We start from the raw sequence: 17,768 nt of genomic DNA, 5'->3' as shown, positions 1-17,768 counted from the left end.
GCTTTTCAGTGAAGGAAGGTTTTTATCTGCCCTGCCCTGCTGGGGTCCAGGGTGTACAAGCAATTAGAACAGATGGCTGCCAGTGTTTTAATTGTAGCCACGTTCTGGGGCTCCACAGGTTTTCCTGCCCAGGGATGTATTTCCAGGGTAAACCTGCAGTGATCTGTGTTCCACTACTGGTATAGGTGATTGGGAGTTCAGAGAGAAAAAGGGAAAAGAAAGCTTATTGCTCTTTATTGTTCAGCATTCCACACCAGTGCAGATACAGCCCATGTGTCCTTACCCATGAAGGAATTCCCAAAGTTCTGTGAATTTTAAAATAACTGTTACCGTGTCACTTCCTTCCTTAACTTGAACCAACCCCTCGTCTGCATTAGCCTCACACCCAAGGACACAGTGGGGCACAGCAGTTTCCAGTCTCACAACTCAGCTTCAGATTAACCCCTTTTCAGGACACTGTTGCACCCTCTAGAAATCCAAAGTGCCACCAGTTATCAGTATTTTACAGTTTTTCTGGGGTGAGTTCATGGTTTGGTTTTAATTGTGAGGCCCAAAGAGTTCTCAATTATTGAACACAGCTCCTCTACTGAGAAATTTGGTGCTGTTTCCATCCTTCCATTCACTTGTGTGGGTTCTCCTGCGTGTCTCTCCCAGGGTGCTTCAGAGGCTGTTCCAAACATTCACAAACTTGGCTGTTCTAAACCTTCTACTCCCCAACCATATCCAGTTACAGTAAAATTCACATTAACTGATACAAAATGAATGTCATTTATTGAACCCTCCCAGGAAGAGATTCAGCAGTCACTGTTCCACCCTGAATCAGTTGTTGTCCTTCATCCACTGCTCAATCCATTGCATAATCTGATCCAAGTTTCTCTCCAGGTCCTCCGGAGTGTTGCTGGGTAACTGGTGCACAATTTCCTTTTTGTATGACTCCATAGCTTCTTCATAAAGAGTCTGAAAAATCTCACACTGAATGTTGTCTTGCAGCTTTTTCCCTGTGTAGCCCCTAGAAAACAAGAGCACCAAGGGAGAGTGTGAGATGTGCAGAAGCAGTGGAGATTCTGTGACTGACACCCTCAAACCCCCCCCCCCTTGCCCTGGTCTGCCCCCTGGCACACCTGCTCTCCAGCCTGTCGTAGAGGAAGGAGTTGTCTGTGCGGAGCACGAACACGATGTGGAACCAGCGCTCGGGGAAGAAGTCGCAGCCGTGGTAATCCACCACCACCCCACCCTCCCTCATCCTGTCCTCCAGCTCGTCGATCACCTGCAGGGCAAAGGGACACAGGCAGGCTCCCCTGGCACTGCAGAAGGCCCAGACACGTGGGTGGTTTAGGGGCTGCACTCACCCTGTCCTCGTCCAGAATGGGGCAGTCGTACTCCTCGTCAAAGCCCTCGTACAGTTCCCCTGCAGCACAAATGGGTCAGGGCAGTTTGGGGGGGCAGAGCCACCACAACTGTCTACATGGGTATGTTCATTGCAGGAGGATGCAAACAAAGGCAGAGCTCAGCGGAGGGAACACTTGGTTTACAAATCTGTGTAAGGGTAAGTTTGTCATTTACTACTGACGACCAAGGGTCCTGTTAGAGAAAATTAATTGCCTTTTGATTTAATATATAGAATCCCAGAATGGTTTGGGTTGGGAGGGACCTCAAAGCTCATCTCGTTCCTCCCCCCTGCCATGGACAGGGACACTTTCCACTAGCCCAGGTTGCTCCAAGCCCCATCCAACCTGTCCTTGGACACTTCCAGGATCCAGGGGCAGCCACACCTTCTCTGGGCAACCTGTGCCAGGGCCTCCCCACCCTCACAGGGAACACTGTCTGGGAGCGGGAAGCTATTTTTCTTTAACCTTCATACCATCCCTTGCCCTACATCCCTCTCCAGCATTTTTGGAGCCCCTTTAGGCCCTAGAAGGGGCTCTGAGTTGTTCCTAGAGCCTTCTCTTCTCCAGGCAGCACAACCCCAGCTCTCCCACCACAAGCAGAGAGCTGCACAGAGCAAAGAATCCCCTGTGCTCTGGTGACTCCTCTGTTTTCCAGCACCTTCCTTGGCCAGGTCCCCCACGTTGATGTAGCTCAGCCCTGCTCTGGATGCCAGTTCCTTTCCCAGCGTGGTTTTCCCAACGCCCGGAGTGCCTGGAGACCAAAACCACAGGACAGGGTGAGGGAGGAGGTGCAGGTCCCCCCAGACACCCTCCCAGCAGGGGAACTGGGGCCTTTGGCCAGTGGACATCGAGGGATTCGCGTGAGGGAAAAGGGCCCAGAGCTGCACCCCAAAGAGAACCAGGGAGGGCAACGCTGGAGTGGGAAACGGGAAACCAGGGAGAGAACCCTCACCGTGAGCAGGAACGTCACCCACACCGGGGGGGGGGGGTGGGGAGCAAAGAAAACCTCGGGACGGGATGGGAGCGTCCCGAGTTCTCGGGTAGGTGTGACACCCCAAATCCTCCCAGGCCAGGACCCCACACCCCAAATCACCCCGACTGCAACCCCAAACCCCAAACCACCCCGGGATGGGACCCTAGACCCCAAACTACCCGGGATGGGATCGCCGCCCCCAGTGACTCTAGGCTCTGATGAGGCTGCGGTCTCACACCCCAGATCAGCCCAGACTAGGACTGGGCCGAGCCCCCCGTGCCCACCGGTGATCAGCACGTTCGGCCGCCTCATGGCGCCGCCGTCGCCCTGGAGACACGTGCGCGGGGCCTCCGCCGCCGCCGGCGCGCGCCGATGGCGTCACCACGCGGGCAGGCGCGACGCGGGCAGCCCGGCGACGGCCGGAGGGGAAGGACCGCCAAGGGGTGACGGCACCGTGGGGACGGGACGGAACGGAACGGACACACCGGAGAACACCGAGAGACCCCCCCGGGGCACCGAGAAACCCTCCCTGGACACCGAGAAACCACCCGGGGCACCGAGACATCCCCAGAGTCCGAGGGCACCGAGACCCCGCGAGTGCCGCCGCCCGGCAGGGGGGAGGTGCTCCCCCGGCGCCCCCCGGTGCCCCCCGGCCCAGGATGGCCGGCAGCGCCCCAGGAAGGCCGGCGGAGGTGGGTCCGGGTCGGGGCTCTCGCTCAGGCGGTTCCTGCCCGGGCTCGGCGTTTGCGGTTCTCCTTTGCCACGGGGTTATTTTGTGCCGAGAGTAACGTTCGGTGTCTGTGTGTGTGTGGAAGGGACCCCTGCTCGCACGGGGCGTCGCGGGTAAATATGCAAATTCCACCAAAAACGGTTTTTGTGTGAATAACGGCCTCTTGCAGCCCCAGCAGACGCTGTTTCCCGGGTGCTGAGGGTCACAGGCACGGCGGGAGCTTCAGACAGAGTTCACCAGAGAAGCTCCCGTGGAGTCGCGAGGTGCAGAAAGGACCCCCAACACCCCCAAGAGACCCCCAAACCGCCCCAAGACCCCCGGCTTCCCAAACCCCTTCTCCCAGAGCAGCCTGGGGGCGGCTGGATCCAGTCCCAGGCTCAGACCCGGTCAGTGGTTCAAGTTTAAGTGTTGTACAAGTGTCACTGTACAACTCAGTCCCGCGGGATTGAGGGCAGCAAACCATTATCAAATATATTGGTATAAGTATGATTGGACAAAGAGATCTTGATCACAATTATTCACTACACAGTATAGGACCTGTAATAACTGTGCACTTGGAAGCAATAGTTGGAATGTGAATGTATAAAGAGTTGAAATGTGAGCATGAAGCTAAGGGTGGACTCGATGATCTCAGACCTCTTTTCCAACCTTAATGATTCTGTGATTCTGAATATTTAAGCAATTGTATTAATACAAAACCGATTATTAATTAGAGATTATGTCACTCACCAAGACCAATGACCAAATCTCTTTGGCTCAGCCTGGAGGAGTGACCTTGAAGTGCGTCCCCACTCTGGGGAGGAATCTACATACCCACAAGAAGGCATGTGTCACAAGATCCCGCCCTTAAAATTTGGGCCTGGGCTTTTCTAGTATGCAGTGCTGGACTGTCAGTCAGGTGTGTCCAGGCTGTGCAGCTCAGCAGCTTTGGAGCAGTTCTCAGTGGCGTCACTTGTTTGTTGCTTTCTCTGGGGATTTTCCCAGCTCTGCCACATCTTCCCCTCCATCTCAGGATGTTTCCCTTTGGGATTGATGAGTCAGGCTGGTTTCAGCTTTGTTCAACCCAAAAGCAGTGTGACCCCCCTTCTTCATTCCCCACTGGGGACTTTGCAAACAGGGCCTTGTTGTAGTTGTTTTACTCCATTCCAGGCAGAGCATCCTGGCACCCGTGGTTCTCGGACACTCTGCTGTGTTGGTCGATGAGATGTGTAAACTGTGGTTTCCTGGCCCTTTTCAGGAACATTGTGTCTGTTCTGTCACTCACATTTTCACTGGGGGCTCTGTTGCCATCCAGCCTGTCTCAGCCCTGCACTGAGGGGCTGCCAGTGACCCCTGTGATGGTATTTGGGGCCTTTGAGAAGTGCTTTGGAGCGTAAGTTTGCACCCCTATTCCAGCTGGGAGCTCCTCAAACCCAAAATTCAGTGCTGAATGGTTCTGCGTTGCTGTCACAGGCTCTGGTGCAGTCACAACTCAGCCCAAGCTGCCCCATGCAGCAAACAGGGAACAATATCTGATTTTATTGTGCTGCCTCAATAGCTGTTCTCTACCATCTGCTTCCATTTTTGAATCACAAATGCCTGCACTGTAAGTGTTAAAGAAGAGGGGGAAAAAGTGCCACATACTGAAAACTGCACAGAAACAATGTGAACATGACCTTAATGTAAACACAGTCTGAGTAAGCTGATACTTCTTCTTCATTCTTATCTCTGATTTAATTTTACTTCTTTAGTTTGGATGTGTGTTTGTGGAGTTTTCTACTTGTTCTGACTTGACAATTTGCTGCAAGATACTCTTAGCACAACATGTGAGAGGAGGCTTTATTTTAATACTGAAGAATCTCAGAATCCCAGAATGGTTTGGGTTTGAAGGGCCTTAAAGCCCATCCAGTCCCACCCCCTGCCATGGGTAGGGACACCTTCCACTGTCCCAGGTTGCTCCAAGCCCTGTCCAAGCTGGCCTTGGACACTTCCAGGGATGGACAAGTGTACACTGGATAAAAAGCTGCATTTTCTAGGGACAGCTGTGGCCAGATAAGGGGAGGAGGTGCTGCTTCAGTGGCACAGTGTTTGTGTTCTGCAGGTGGCAGACTGGCTGGGGCACCCCTTCGATGGCTCCTTTGGAAGCACCAGTGTCGCTGTGAAGGCCCTGAGAGGCAGCTCTGGGAGAGGCCGGAGGCAGCAGCTGAAGGACCCAAGTTCTGTGCCAGAAAACAGCAAAGCCAGGGCTCCTTCCAGGAAAAGGGCAAAGCCCTCTGTGGTGGATCTGCCCTGTAGGAAGTCCAGGCAGAGCTGGAGCCCGTCCCAGGATGAGCTGCCGTGGGTGGAGAGATACAAACCTGAGACTCAGGTGGGACTTACTCTGAGTTCTAACATAGTAGTAACATTATAGTAACATGCTGTGCTTCTGTCCATAATTTGTGTTGGTCAGGCTCCCAGAATATCCTATTTTGCTACAGCAAAAAGGTGCTGGTCTCGTTTGTTCACTGCCAGGAGCTCTTTAGCTGTAGGAGACAATTTCCCTCAGGCCTCCTGAGGAGGCAAAGCTGTTGATGAGATGTTGTTTCCTGTCCACATCTAAACTTCTGAACCTGTTACTGAATTCCAGCCACATCCATCTGCTCCAAGCACTGGGAAAACCCAGCTGTCTGGGATTTGCAAAGGTTACAAAAACCTGTGCAATAGTAGAGTAAAAGGAGCAAAAGGTACCAGCTCCAGCAGTAGCTATGAAGCATGATGACACCAATAGGCAAGACTGTAGTGTTGTTACTTTGAGAATAATTAACAGCTCCTTATTTCCCAACTGCAAACAATGGAAAACAGGTTGTTAGAGGAAACAGGTTGAGCAGATCATCCTTAACTGTAGCACTTGCCTCTGTAGAGCGTAAATGTAACTGGAACACACACCAGCATGTCTGTTAATATTTCAGTCAGCATGTATTTTATCCTTGAATCTCATCTTTAGAAACCAAGAGGTGAATATATGAATTTCACATATTTTAACCTTGTTTCAGAATGACCTTGCTGTGCAAAAGAAGAAAATTGAAGAAGTTGAGGCCTGGTTAAAAATGCACATATTTCAGAGGCAACCAAAGCAGGTAAACATGCTAAAGTGAACAGCCAGAGGTATCAAACCATACAAATGAGCTGGATGCAATTCTAAGTTCAGAGAAAAACCTCAGCTGAGAGGTGGTGATTGTGTGTCATTGTAAGAAGTCTGTTAAGAACATAGGTTAGAGCTTGTACTTTTGTTTTGGGCCTGTGCTGGTAAGAGGTGGACTCTGATTTTGGTCAGAAATATTATTTTCTGGCATCCAGTCATAAATCACAACTCTTCAGTGTGCTTGAAACCTCAGGTTAATTTTTAGGTCTCTTGGCAAATGTCCAGTTGCACAGGGTTGGTGTACCAGGACGTTTTTAGTTTGGGTGGATGGGAGCTGTTCTTGTACACAGGCATAAATTGCCAGTGTTGCCCAGCTAACCAGGGGCTTTGGAAACAGAACAGGACTGTCAGAGTCCTGGCCTGGCTCTCTCTGTCTGAACACTCAGCAGGTAAATCAACAACACAAAATATGTGATTTGGGTTTCATTGGGAAAGAGAACCATTGCCAGAGAAAATACAGGGGAAATTCAACCAATGTTCATTTCCAGCCAACTGTCATTATTTATCAGTCACATTTGGGATTATTTCTGTCCCTCTGTGTCAGCGTGGCTCTGTTTTGTTGCTGACTGGTCCCCCTGGCTGCGGAAAAACTGCAACTCTGCAAATTCTGGCCAAAGATCTTGGCCTTCAGGTGCAAGAATGGACCAATCCTGTATCTTTAGACTTTACAAAGGAAGAGTTAAGAAACATGTTTGACCATGGTAAGTATTTTGGTTTTTTTCTCTTATTTTTTCTGTTCCAGTTACTTTTGTGGTTTTCATATGCTGTGGTTTTGTTTCTTTTGTGTCTGTCACATATGAAATCAGATCTACATCTGTGTAAATCCATTCCCTACTGTATAATAAAAATTTTTCTGTTGCTTTTATCTGGAAAGGGATTTAGGTTTTTTAAAGTGTTAACTCCAAAATAACTGACAATTCAGATCAGTACAGAGAGCTCTGTAATAGCATGGATATCACTTGAACCAACTAAATAAAACCAGGTAAATGTCTTTATTGGGGTCCTCACTTGAATTACACCTTTTAAAAATTCTCTTGTATTTGTTTGCCAAAGGGCTTCTTCAGTGGTGCTGTCAGAAAACAGCGTGGGTGGGCATTAGTTCTTGTGGGTATTTTATTCTACTTGGTATAATATAGAATACATATTTTTAATTAGTTTTCTCTTTCAGACTCCAATTTTCATATGTTTCCGAGCCAGGCCCAAGCAGCTCTCTTTCAAGATTTTCTATTAAGAGCAAATAAGTATAACAAACTTCAGATGCTTGGGGAGTCCTCAGAAAGTGATAAAAAGCTTATTCTTATTGAAGTAAGTGAAAACTTGTGAAATCTTGGGTTGAAAACAGTACCTGATGTTGTAATACTGACATGCTCACGAGCTTCAGCTGGTGGACTGGTGTTTCCCAAAGTTCATCAGCTTTACTGCAAATGAAGTCTTTATTGCTCTTTGAGCCTCTACAGCAGTTGAGAATCACGTTCTACTTGTAGATGAACCATATAACCAAAAGTCAGGAATTGGAGTCTGATGTGAGTACAGCAATAAGTAACAGAGTGTCATAAAGGAGATCAACACAACATTGAAAGTTGTTCCCACGTTTGATTATTTGTCTAGAAGTATCTATGTGTGTTAAAAGGAAGAGAGGGAAAAAATCCCTTTATTCCTGTCCCTTAAGGATGCAGGAGAGTGTAGGAGACAGATGAGGATGAACACAATGAGAAACATTTGCAATTTAGCACTTGGCCCCTGATCTTCACGGGGTGTTATTTAGGTCAGAGGTGTGGACTAAGGGGTTTTGGGCAGATACAGGACAAGACTTTATTTGTACTTGCTCAGGAATGTGTTTCAATAATAATTTATTTCTGACTCTTTCTTCCTTTTCTGGAAGGAATTTTAGAAATTGATAGTCCAGTTGTCTGTAAACTTCCAAGACAAAAACGGCAAAAATTCTAGTTGGGTGCTGTAGATTTTAGGAGTTTTGTGTGACTTGTCTTCATAATGTCACCTTCTTGTGTAGGTCCTGTCACACCTCACATGGTGTATTGTGCCCTCTTCCCCAGCAGAGCTGTTTGGAGTGTTTGTCCTCTGGGTAAATCTCTGTCTGGCAGGCAACGTGATCACCCAGGGCTGTTTCTTAGGAAGCAGAGACAGAAAGAAAGGATTTATTTTTAGATAATTGTTTTCTGTAATGAAAGACATACTGTGCTTTGGGTTTGGGTTCTTTCCCCTCTCTCTGGCCCTTTTCTGCATTGGCTGCATTCAAATTTGGTTGCAAGGAAGCTAGCCGGGAATCACAAATGTGCAGCAATGTGATGTGCCATGACAATCTTGATGTCTGTGGGAGGGAATATTCACATCTGAATGTAGTGTCACCAGCTTTTTCTTTTGGGCAGGACATTCCCAACCTGTTCTACCGGGACCCCAGCAGTCTGCATGGCATTCTCAGGTTGGCACAAAATAAGTTTTTAATTATTATCTTTGGCCACTCACAGCAAACTGGGGTTTTGTCCTCACAACACTTGCTTGTTTTTCACTTCAGGAGATTTGTTCGTACAAGTAGATGCCCCCTGATATTTATAATCTCTGACAACTTCAGTGGAGACAACAACCAGAGGTTACTGTTCCCAACAGAAATTCTAGAGGAGCTTTGTATATCCGCTATTAGGTAAGATCTTTTCTCTCATTAAAACATGGTTAAAATAAGAGAGAAGTCAGAAACTAATTGATTTTTTTTTTAAATGACATTCAACAGTTTCAAGCCTGTTGCACCAACAAATATGATGAAAGTTCTCAATCGAATATCTGCAGCAGAAGCTGGGATGGTAAGTTGTCAGAGCTGCTGGATTCTGTGCAGTGTTAGGACCAAAAGATTTCATGCTTTTATATCTGAAACATGTTATTTTTGTTACTGTATTTGTTTGATCTTTTATAGAGCCCCACACTCCCCAAAAACCCCTCACCATTCGCCCCAAGAGAAAACAAGGAACAAGCTTGTTTTTCAGATTAGTTTCACTTGATCCTTGGGCTGAGTCTACAAAGTTACTTCTGAAAATTTATAACAGTATTTATATAAATGAAACAAATAACAGGAATAGAATTTGTTCCATTGGTTTTTTGTATCCAGCAAGGCTAGAAGAGGTCTTGAACTTAAACCCTGTATTATTCCTGAACTGTTTTGATTACAATTAAGTACCTTATTGAATGACGCCTTGCAAAGAGTTCTGTGCCTTTTTCTCTTTAACATGGCTGTGTAACAATGGATTAAATGTTTTAAAGTGAGCAGTGTTCCATGGTTTGAGCACACGGTGGATGCTCCTGTGTCTGTGGTGTCCGTCTGCAGCCATATTCAAATATGCCTTTTCCCGCCTTTTTTGTTGTTTTTAATGTTGCTTTTCCTTGTAGAACAGAGAGAAAAATCATGCCCTTGATAGAGCTTCTCTGGAGTTGCTTTGCAGAGGTTGTTCAGGTGACATAAGAAGTGCAATAAACAGCCTTCAGTTTTCCTCAAGGAAAGGTAAAAGAGTTTGGTTTTGTTAAATTAACGATGTTTTGGCCATTTTTGCTGAGAATGTGTTCTGTTTGGTGTTGCAGCTTGGCTGGGTGAGCTGTGCACAGCATTTCTGACACACTTTTCTGGAGCAGGAATAGACCCAGGGTGTGTGAGGGAGCGAGTGAGTGAGTGGGGCTCAGTGGCTGGCTGGGGCTAAACTGTGGCAGCAATGCATGTGCTAACCTAATTTAGTGAAAGACCCTCTTTTCTTCTTGGTATCTTTGCTATTTGTGTTTGCTGTCATAAAGACTCAACCTTAATTTGAGAGCAATATTTTCATTGACTCCTTCTTACATTTCTTATCCTGCTTATTCTGTAAGCATTTTCTGAGTCAGTAATTGTTAAGAAATTGATGTATAGGTAAAAAGGATCCATGGTAATTGTGGGAGAAAAGAAAAACAAATACTTAAAAGATAATTTCTCTCAGCTCACTAAGGAGCATTCACTAGCCACTAAATCAAATTGTGGGTAAAAATTTCCAAGTTTCTTAAATTACAGTAGAATAAGGGGTTTATTTCTAGAAGCTCAAAACGTTGTGTAGGTTGTAAAACATTAGTAGGCTGTTGGAAGAATCACCTAAATGAAAGGTTTTCTTTGCCACCTTGTATTTCAGTGAGGATGTTGTACAGACAATGCAAACATAAGACAAATTGATAAGTGAAGAGGATGTAACTGAAACATAATTTACATATATTTGTACTTATGCTTTGTAAAGGTGAAATTCTAAACAAAGGCAAGTGGGGGACATCAGAACTAGATGGAATAAACCTGAATGCTTTTTTAAAAGACAGTTGTTTGTTATTCAGAAAAAGTAGTTGGTACCTCAGCTGTGGCTTAAGGGACAGAAGTGGAATGAAGCCAATGAATGATGCTAATTTAGGTGACTGGATTGTCTTCCTAATAAAGGAGTTTTCCCTTATGCTTGTATTTATGTAATCTTTTCTGTTCTTTTTATTACTATTATTGGTTTATATAAAGCATTAGCAGTATCAGTGTAATAGAAAACTTCTGTGGATTCATGTACTTTCTCTTGATTTTATTTTTGCTTTAATTGATAGACTGCTCTTTGGAGAAGGAGTTTTGGTCGAGGAAGAAAAGGAGCTCCACAATAAAATGTGAGGAAGCTGCAGTATCGAAAGAAAGAAAGAAAAGTAAATGTGATACCACAGAAGACCAGGAGATACAAGCCATTGGTGGCAAAGATGCATCCATCTTTCTTTTCCATGCTCTGGGGAAAATAATTTATTGCAAAAGTATGAAAACTTTGACTTATTCTCCCTTTGACTGGGTAAAGCGTGTCAGCTGCTGATAGCTTGATTTGCTGAAGTAAGGCTTAGGGTGGCCTCTGATGGGGAGGTTTGGTCAATACCAATGGTATGAAATCAGCTAAATAGGGGATCCCTAATTCCTAGTAATTCACAATATTAGCTCCAAAATCAACTGAAGAGAAGTAGTGGGGTGAGGGAAAACTAATACGTGGAGCTTAATATAACCAACTGTGTGTTGATGACTCTAACATTGACTGTATAGTTAAGGATCTGTGCCTGTTTCAGGATCTTTTGGGAGCTGGAAATGTTGTAATTTAGGTGCTGTAGAGCTGACAGTTGCTAACAATGTTTCTCATGCTAAAAGACTAAAGACTGTGAAATCCTTTGTAGGAGAACCAGTGTCAGAGGCAGAATTCCCTCAGCTTCCTGCCCACCTGTCAGAATTCCATCGGGACACGTTGCTCATTCAGCCTGAGGTACTCCTGCAGTTACTCCATGAGTTCAGTTGGGTTGGAAACACACCAAAGCAAATTCTCAATCACATGGTTTAATCAAAATGTGTGTCTGTTCAGTCTAAGTTACACAATAATTGTTCTGGAAGGGAGCACTGTCCCCCTTCCCTGGGGCAAACCAACTCCCTTTGTGTCCGAACACCACTGCTGAGACCTTGTGTTCCAGCTCCCTGAACATCTACATGTATCATACCTTTAACTAGGGTGCTTTTCCTTACCTACGTCTAAAACCTGAACTTTTCTTCTTTCTAATAGGATATTGTGGAAAAATCACATATGTCAGGAGCCATGTTTAATTTATACCTCCACCAGAACTATGTGGACTTTTTTTCTGATATAGACGACGTGGTGAGAGCCAGTGAATATCTGAGTGCTGCTGATGTCCTTTGCAGTAACTGGAGTGTAAGTGTCATCTTTCTATAGGCACACACTTGTTTTTAAACACTTGGACATTGAGCTTTGTGACATCTCACTGCATTTATGAATGTTTGCTGCAGGCTTAGTGTGGGTGACAGTGAGTTGTTAATGAATGCTGAAATACATCAGCTGCAGAAGAGACACAACACATTTTTTGTCCAGCTTCTGTCAGCATTTTATTATAGTGGGTTGTAGTGTTTGTAGAATGTTCTACAAAGTATTTTTAAGTAGAACATAATCATGATAAAAATGTGTGGGCATCCATAAGCCTTTCCTCTGAAGGAATTGAACCAGCTCTTTTGTTCAGCTGCTTTGAATAAAAGTTCCACGGTAATCTAAACTGTAAAATTCTGGGCAGGTTGTGTCACTGCAGTTCCTGAGGGTGTTTCAGTTCAAATGAGGCACCTCGAGGTCACACAGTGCCCAATTTCTCTCTTAGACACGTCTTGTGATGGAAAACTACAGTGCCTCTGTGGCTACCCGAGGGGTGATCCATTCCAACACATCCAGGGCCTTTGCCCACCAGCAGGGAGGGATGGGATTCCGACCCTTGCATAAACCCCAGTGGTTTTTTATCAATAAAAAGGTAAATGCTTGATTTTTATTATTTCTTTTTGTTTTACCTAAGGTATGACTATTGAGTAGTATGGTATAGATGAGATTTGCTCACAGTGCTAAACTTGTCAAATATCCTATTTTGATATCATCTGCTTCTAAAAAGCACTTGCTTGAAGAGCAATTTGTATCACTCCTTTAATGTAAAAATAAATTGGAGGCCTCTGACAAAGCCTGATTGCTGTGTCCAAGTTGACGTGCTGCTGGGAGAGTCTCAGTCCTTCCTACATTAGTGGAGACACAATCAGCATTCAAATACTAAAAAGTATTCCTAGGACTGAGTGTGAGCTTTTTGCACATTGAACTGCTATGTAGGTTTCACAATTTACAGTTTATGTGTTTATCAGAAGTAGCTTGTTCAGGATATACCAAAGGTCTGGGCAATTTTTTATATTTGAACTCATGCTTCTCTTGCTTTATGTGTCAGAAAGTATTGGCCTGGATGGACAAGGAATCCTGTAATCAAAGGATAGCTATTTTCTGGAAGTGTTAATACTCAGCAATAGGCAAATCCAAAGGATTTTACCATTTTTATGATTGGTCTATGTTAACTCTAACTGCTTATCTTTTCTTCTAGTCTCATTTTTCAGTAGCTTGTGTGTAGTCATCTAGCAGGCAGGAGGAAAGTCTGTGTATTTTGGTACAGAATATCTACGGTAATCATGTTCTACCAGGTGGTTTTACTTGTGTTTCTTCTCTCCCCTCCCCAACTTTTACAGTATCAGGAAAATTGCCTTGCTGCCAAATCTCTGTTCTCAAGCTTCTGTTTACCACCCGAGTGCCTTCAGACAGAGTTGCTGCCTTATCTTGCTATGTTAGCAAACCCAATGAGAAACCAGGGTAAGATGGGTGTAAATTGATCTTAGACTCTTTTTGGCAGTTGAAACATACTGAAAAATTTTGTAAGCCAAAATGTCAATACTGTCTATGCTTTTGCCTCAGAAAAAAAAAAATTTATGGTAAATGTATAGAGGTGATACCCAAAGGTGCTTCTAGTAACAGCCAAAATTAAAGCTGTTCTGGTAGGATTATCAAACCTTACTAATTAAGTTGCTCTCTAGATTTAGGGCTTATTTTAAATCTGCTGGAGGAATTGAGAAGAAGATGGCTTTTGGAAACCAGTGTGCAAAATTAACCGGATTTTCGTTGCTTACTGATATCTTTCCAGTAACATCAACAGACTTAAAAGGCTTTAAAAAGCCTTTCCCAGATAAACAAAATTCGAGTTTATAGTGGATAAAAAAATGTAAAATCCAAGGTAATCCAATAGCAGACCATTCATGCAGAAAAATTTAAATAATTCACATAATTCAAAAATTACTGTTTAGTCAGCTAGGTCACTTGTGCTGCGTTAATTGTTTCTAAAAAAAAGCTTCATGTCTTAACTAAGGCCTTGCCATCAGGATGAATTCATTTCGTAGGCTGTGGAATAATAACTCTATGTCATAAGTAGAAATGGATGAATGTCAGGGGGTTTTTAGGGTCTTTTGTGTAGGCAGTCTGTCAGTATGGTGGTAAACTGTAGCAGTTTGGGAAAAAAGTTACATATATGCATGTGCAGTGTTTTGGTATCTAAGATGTTTCAACTGTATGCAGGAATACTTGACTAACACATGAATTGTTTATTTTCCAGTATGTTAAATTGTATGTTAATTATGATCTGCCCACTATGACACTGGTGGTTCTTTTTTCTTAGCTCAGATTGCTTTTATCCAAGACGTGGGGAGGCTGCCACTGAAAAGGCGTTTTGGGAGGTAAGGTTAAATTCTGTCTATACTTAGAGAAAGTAAGACTTCATTACTTTACTATATTAAGGGGAAGAACCCTTTCGTAGAGAACCCTTTCCACAGTAAATCATCTGTGATTTACTGAAGTCCTGCTTTTAATCCTTGTTTAACTTTCTTTTCTGTTGTATTAAGTATTAGACCTGTCCTAGACACTGTTTCTCCAGTGCATGATCTGAACAAAATACTTCCTTTACTATCAAAAACATTTATGTGAGAATAAAAGTGAATTGATGCAAAGAGTTCAGTGCATCTTGCCTGTTGTTTGTCATGACACAGAACAATAATCTGGAAGTTTGGTAGAATATTCTGTGTTCACCTTTGTGTTGGAGGTGCAAGAAAGAAGGAACAACAGGGAATTGTTCCAACTTCCTTTGAAGCAGTTGTATCCCTGTAGAAATACAAAATATTTTAATGAGTTTATTTATTTAATGTGCCCTCCTTACAGATTGTGTAGGGCTCGTGAGGTGATGTGGCACAAGATGTTGTGTTGAGACTCTCGTGAGCCCTCTGAATCATAGACATCATTTACTGTGGTAGAGCCTCAGTTAGGTTTATATGGCTTTGACATCTCTGAAATTTAAGAGTTTTAATTGGTCTGTTTCTGGTAAAGAATCCAGATCACAGCTGGAGTGAGACAAACTCTGTCATCTCCTACCAGGACAGAGTTTGTTCAGGCACCTGACAAAGCATCTCCTGCTTGTCACTGGTGCTGCTGCTGAGTTTAACAATGAGTTTCCAAGCTGTATTTCCAGGAACCACCCTCTTCCCTGACAATTGTATTAAAATTAAGGAAGGAGACTGTCCCTAAGCAATGTATTTCTTTGTAATCCCCCTCCTCTGAGTGACAATGTAACTTCTCAAATTAATTGTAACTTCCTTATGCCATTAAGTGTCATTGCACCATATCTTTGGATACTGATGACTGTTTGTGTCTGCATTAATAAGTTGGGTGTGTGTCACTGAAAGTCTGATCTGAAGGATAACTTCACTTGTTATCCTTTCCCATTTGCTCACTCTGCTGGAAAGGGAGTATGGAGAAATACAGGTGTTTGCTTCCTTCATTAATCCTAATTGAACATAATTTAAATTGTGTTACTAACCAGCCCTTAAAATAACTCAGTGCAGCAGTTTCAGTGGGAGTAAGGTTGTATCTGAGGACAGACAGTCTTTCCTGTGTGAGCTCCCCTGAGACAGCAGCTGTCTGTGTGTGGTCATGCAGTGCTGCACTGATGATTTCACAGGTTAAAGCTGGAAGCTCTCTGTGATAAGGACCCCGGGACCCCAGAGCTGTTCCCTGGGGAGGGTGATGGTGCCGATGCGGAGCCGGGGAACAGCAGGATGGGAGAGAGTGATCCCAGTGATCCCGAAGGACTCCTGCTGCCCTCCAGCCAGTGCAGTGGCAGTGACCTGCCTGGCAGCCAGCCCCAACCCGTGGCAGCCCAGGCCATCATGGAGGAGGAGGAGCTGACAATAGAGGAATTCGACAGTGACTGAGCTCCAGACCCCACCCACTGCCTTGCCTGGCCGAGGTGCTGCAAAGGCCTCGGCTGAAGAGAGCATGGTCTGTCCCAAAGTGCTGCCTAAGCCACAGAGCAGGGCTGGGAGCCAGGTCTGAACTGTCTCAGCATCGCGACAGCTCTCTTCAGCTTCCTCCTCACTGTGCAGGATCAGCCCTGAGCTGAACACTGAATCACACACAATTTCCTGCCTCTCCTGAGCCACAAAATCGTCTATAAAAAGAGAGTAATAAATGACTGAAATCAATCTGAAAGAGACTGTAGATCAGCAGTGTCAGTCAAGTTATTTTTAGTTTTCGCACATTTTAATTTACCTTGCAATTGTACACTGTGTTTCCTGAGTACACGTGCCATAAGTTGTCAGCATTTGAAGGTTTTGTTCAAATTCTTACCTTCAAATGAACCTGCTGTTTGGAAGTTTGTACCTTCATGAAATAAGAGGCTGAAATGTACACAGAAAAAGTTTGATGTCCCATACGGATAATGTAAAGAAAAATCCTATTGTATTAATACTGTTTAGTACGCTGACTCAGATTTTTATGTCTTTATAAGTAAGTTTATATGTTGTACCATAGCTTATTTTGGATTCCTTGTTGAAAGATATTTTCATAACTTATGGAGGGGAAAATGCAACAATCAAGCTGAAGTTGTTCTCTCTAGGAAGTTTAAAGTGTATAAAGTGCAGTTTTTCTCCTTAGGTTGCACTTGATTTTGTGTTTGGTAAGTGACACATGGTACAGTGCTGGGGATAGTGATACCACAGGAGTGAGGGAAAAAGTGTAACCAAATTCCTTTGTGTGGTGCACGTTTGCATTTCTGTATAGCTCACAGCCAGAGTTTAGTAAGAGAAGACACATGTTTATCCACCCAGACCTTGGGTCAATGCTATTAAAGAGTCTGGATTTGTCATCTCCTAAGGGACAGGTGTAGTCTTTCCATCTACAGCTGTTGTTTAATTTCAAAGAGAGAGAAATTTCCGTCCTAGTTCTAAAATTCTGTTGCAGCTCATTGCTGCAAAGTCAAAATGTCTTTGGTTGTTGATGCCCATCAGCACTTTTCTTCCTCTCCAGGGTGCTTTGGATGGGCTGTTTCTGGGGTGCCTCCAGTGCAAATGACAGTAAGGCAGGAAATACTGTCTTTTGTTTTGCAGGCACAGCCCCAAGCTGCTTCGTTGTGTCTTTTCAGTTTTCTTTACTGTAGTGCCAGGTATTAACAGTTACTTTCACATCAGCTGTTTCCCATTGGCCTTGCCCTTGGTAGGGCCAAATTCAGTCCTCACCTGGCAAATTACACCCTGTAATGGCAGAGACTGGGCTGTGTGACTACACAGTAATTACATAAAACCTGTTTCACATGAAAACACCACACACAAAGAGAGCATTATTCTCTTTGAAGCCCCAATTTCTTACTGTGCTGGTGAGTGCCCCGTCAAAGCAGTGCCCAGTTACCATCCCCTCAGCTCCAGGTGAGGCAGAGGGCAGTGCTGGGAACATGTCAGTGCTGCAGCCCACCCTCTTACCTCTCTCCAGGGTCCATTTTGGTTCCTCGGCAGTGTCCCAATTACGTGGTAGGGAAAGAAGGTCTGTCCTTTGGATAGGGGTGATTTTGTAGCATCCCACAAAGGACAGATACGTGGGCCCTCTTGGTGTGGTCAGAGCATTTGAACAGCCATGGCACCCTTTGGGGAGCCCCTGCGGCTCACGCTGGAGCCCACCCTGCACTCAGTGTCCGGGTGCGGCTGGGGGGGTTTGGTGCAGAGGATGTGCTGCCCTCGGTGCTGGCAGCTCCCACCGAGCTCTCCGTCCCGGGAGAGCAGGGACAGGAACACGGACATGGATGTGGGTGATGGAGAGCAGC

At 44.8% G+C, this 17,768-nt stretch overlaps 2 protein-coding genes across 2 annotated transcripts; one reads left to right on the top strand and one right to left on the bottom strand.

The window, feature by feature from the left end:
* Positions 1–212: 212 nt before the first annotated feature.
* AK6 (adenylate kinase 6) lies at positions 213–2,731 on the bottom strand. The gene is made up of 5 exons (XM_017821227.1): positions 2,646–2,731; positions 2,047–2,139; positions 1,350–1,408; positions 1,122–1,267; positions 213–1,009 (listed from the first exon to the last, which is right to left on the bottom strand). The coding sequence occupies exons 1-5, from the start codon at positions 2,671–2,673 to the stop codon at positions 820–822; spliced, it is 516 nt and encodes a 171-aa protein (XP_017676716.1). The 5' UTR covers positions 2,674–2,731; the 3' UTR covers positions 213–819.
* Positions 2,732–2,759: 28 nt separating this feature from the next.
* Positions 2,760–16,828, top strand: RAD17 (RAD17 checkpoint clamp loader component). Its single transcript, XM_017821226.1, has 16 exons — positions 2,760–3,053; positions 5,172–5,438; positions 6,103–6,186; positions 6,796–6,952; positions 7,420–7,556; positions 8,639–8,691; positions 8,785–8,910; positions 8,998–9,067; positions 9,648–9,759; positions 10,854–11,048; positions 11,454–11,539; positions 11,831–11,977; positions 12,432–12,578; positions 13,327–13,447; positions 14,304–14,361; positions 15,636–16,828. The coding sequence occupies exons 1-16, from the start codon at positions 3,021–3,023 to the stop codon at positions 15,886–15,888; spliced, it is 2,046 nt and encodes a 681-aa protein (XP_017676715.1). The 5' UTR covers positions 2,760–3,020; the 3' UTR covers positions 15,889–16,828.
* The last annotated feature ends 940 nt before the right edge of the window (positions 16,829–17,768 follow it).

The sequence above is a fragment of the Lepidothrix coronata genome, unplaced genomic scaffold (assembly GCF_001604755.1).
Source record: "Lepidothrix coronata isolate B3197 unplaced genomic scaffold, Lepidothrix_coronata-1.0 Scaffold89, whole genome shotgun sequence".
Taxonomy (NCBI): Eukaryota; Metazoa; Chordata; class Aves; order Passeriformes; family Pipridae; genus Lepidothrix; species Lepidothrix coronata.
This window is presented reverse-complemented; position numbering and strand designations above follow the sequence as displayed.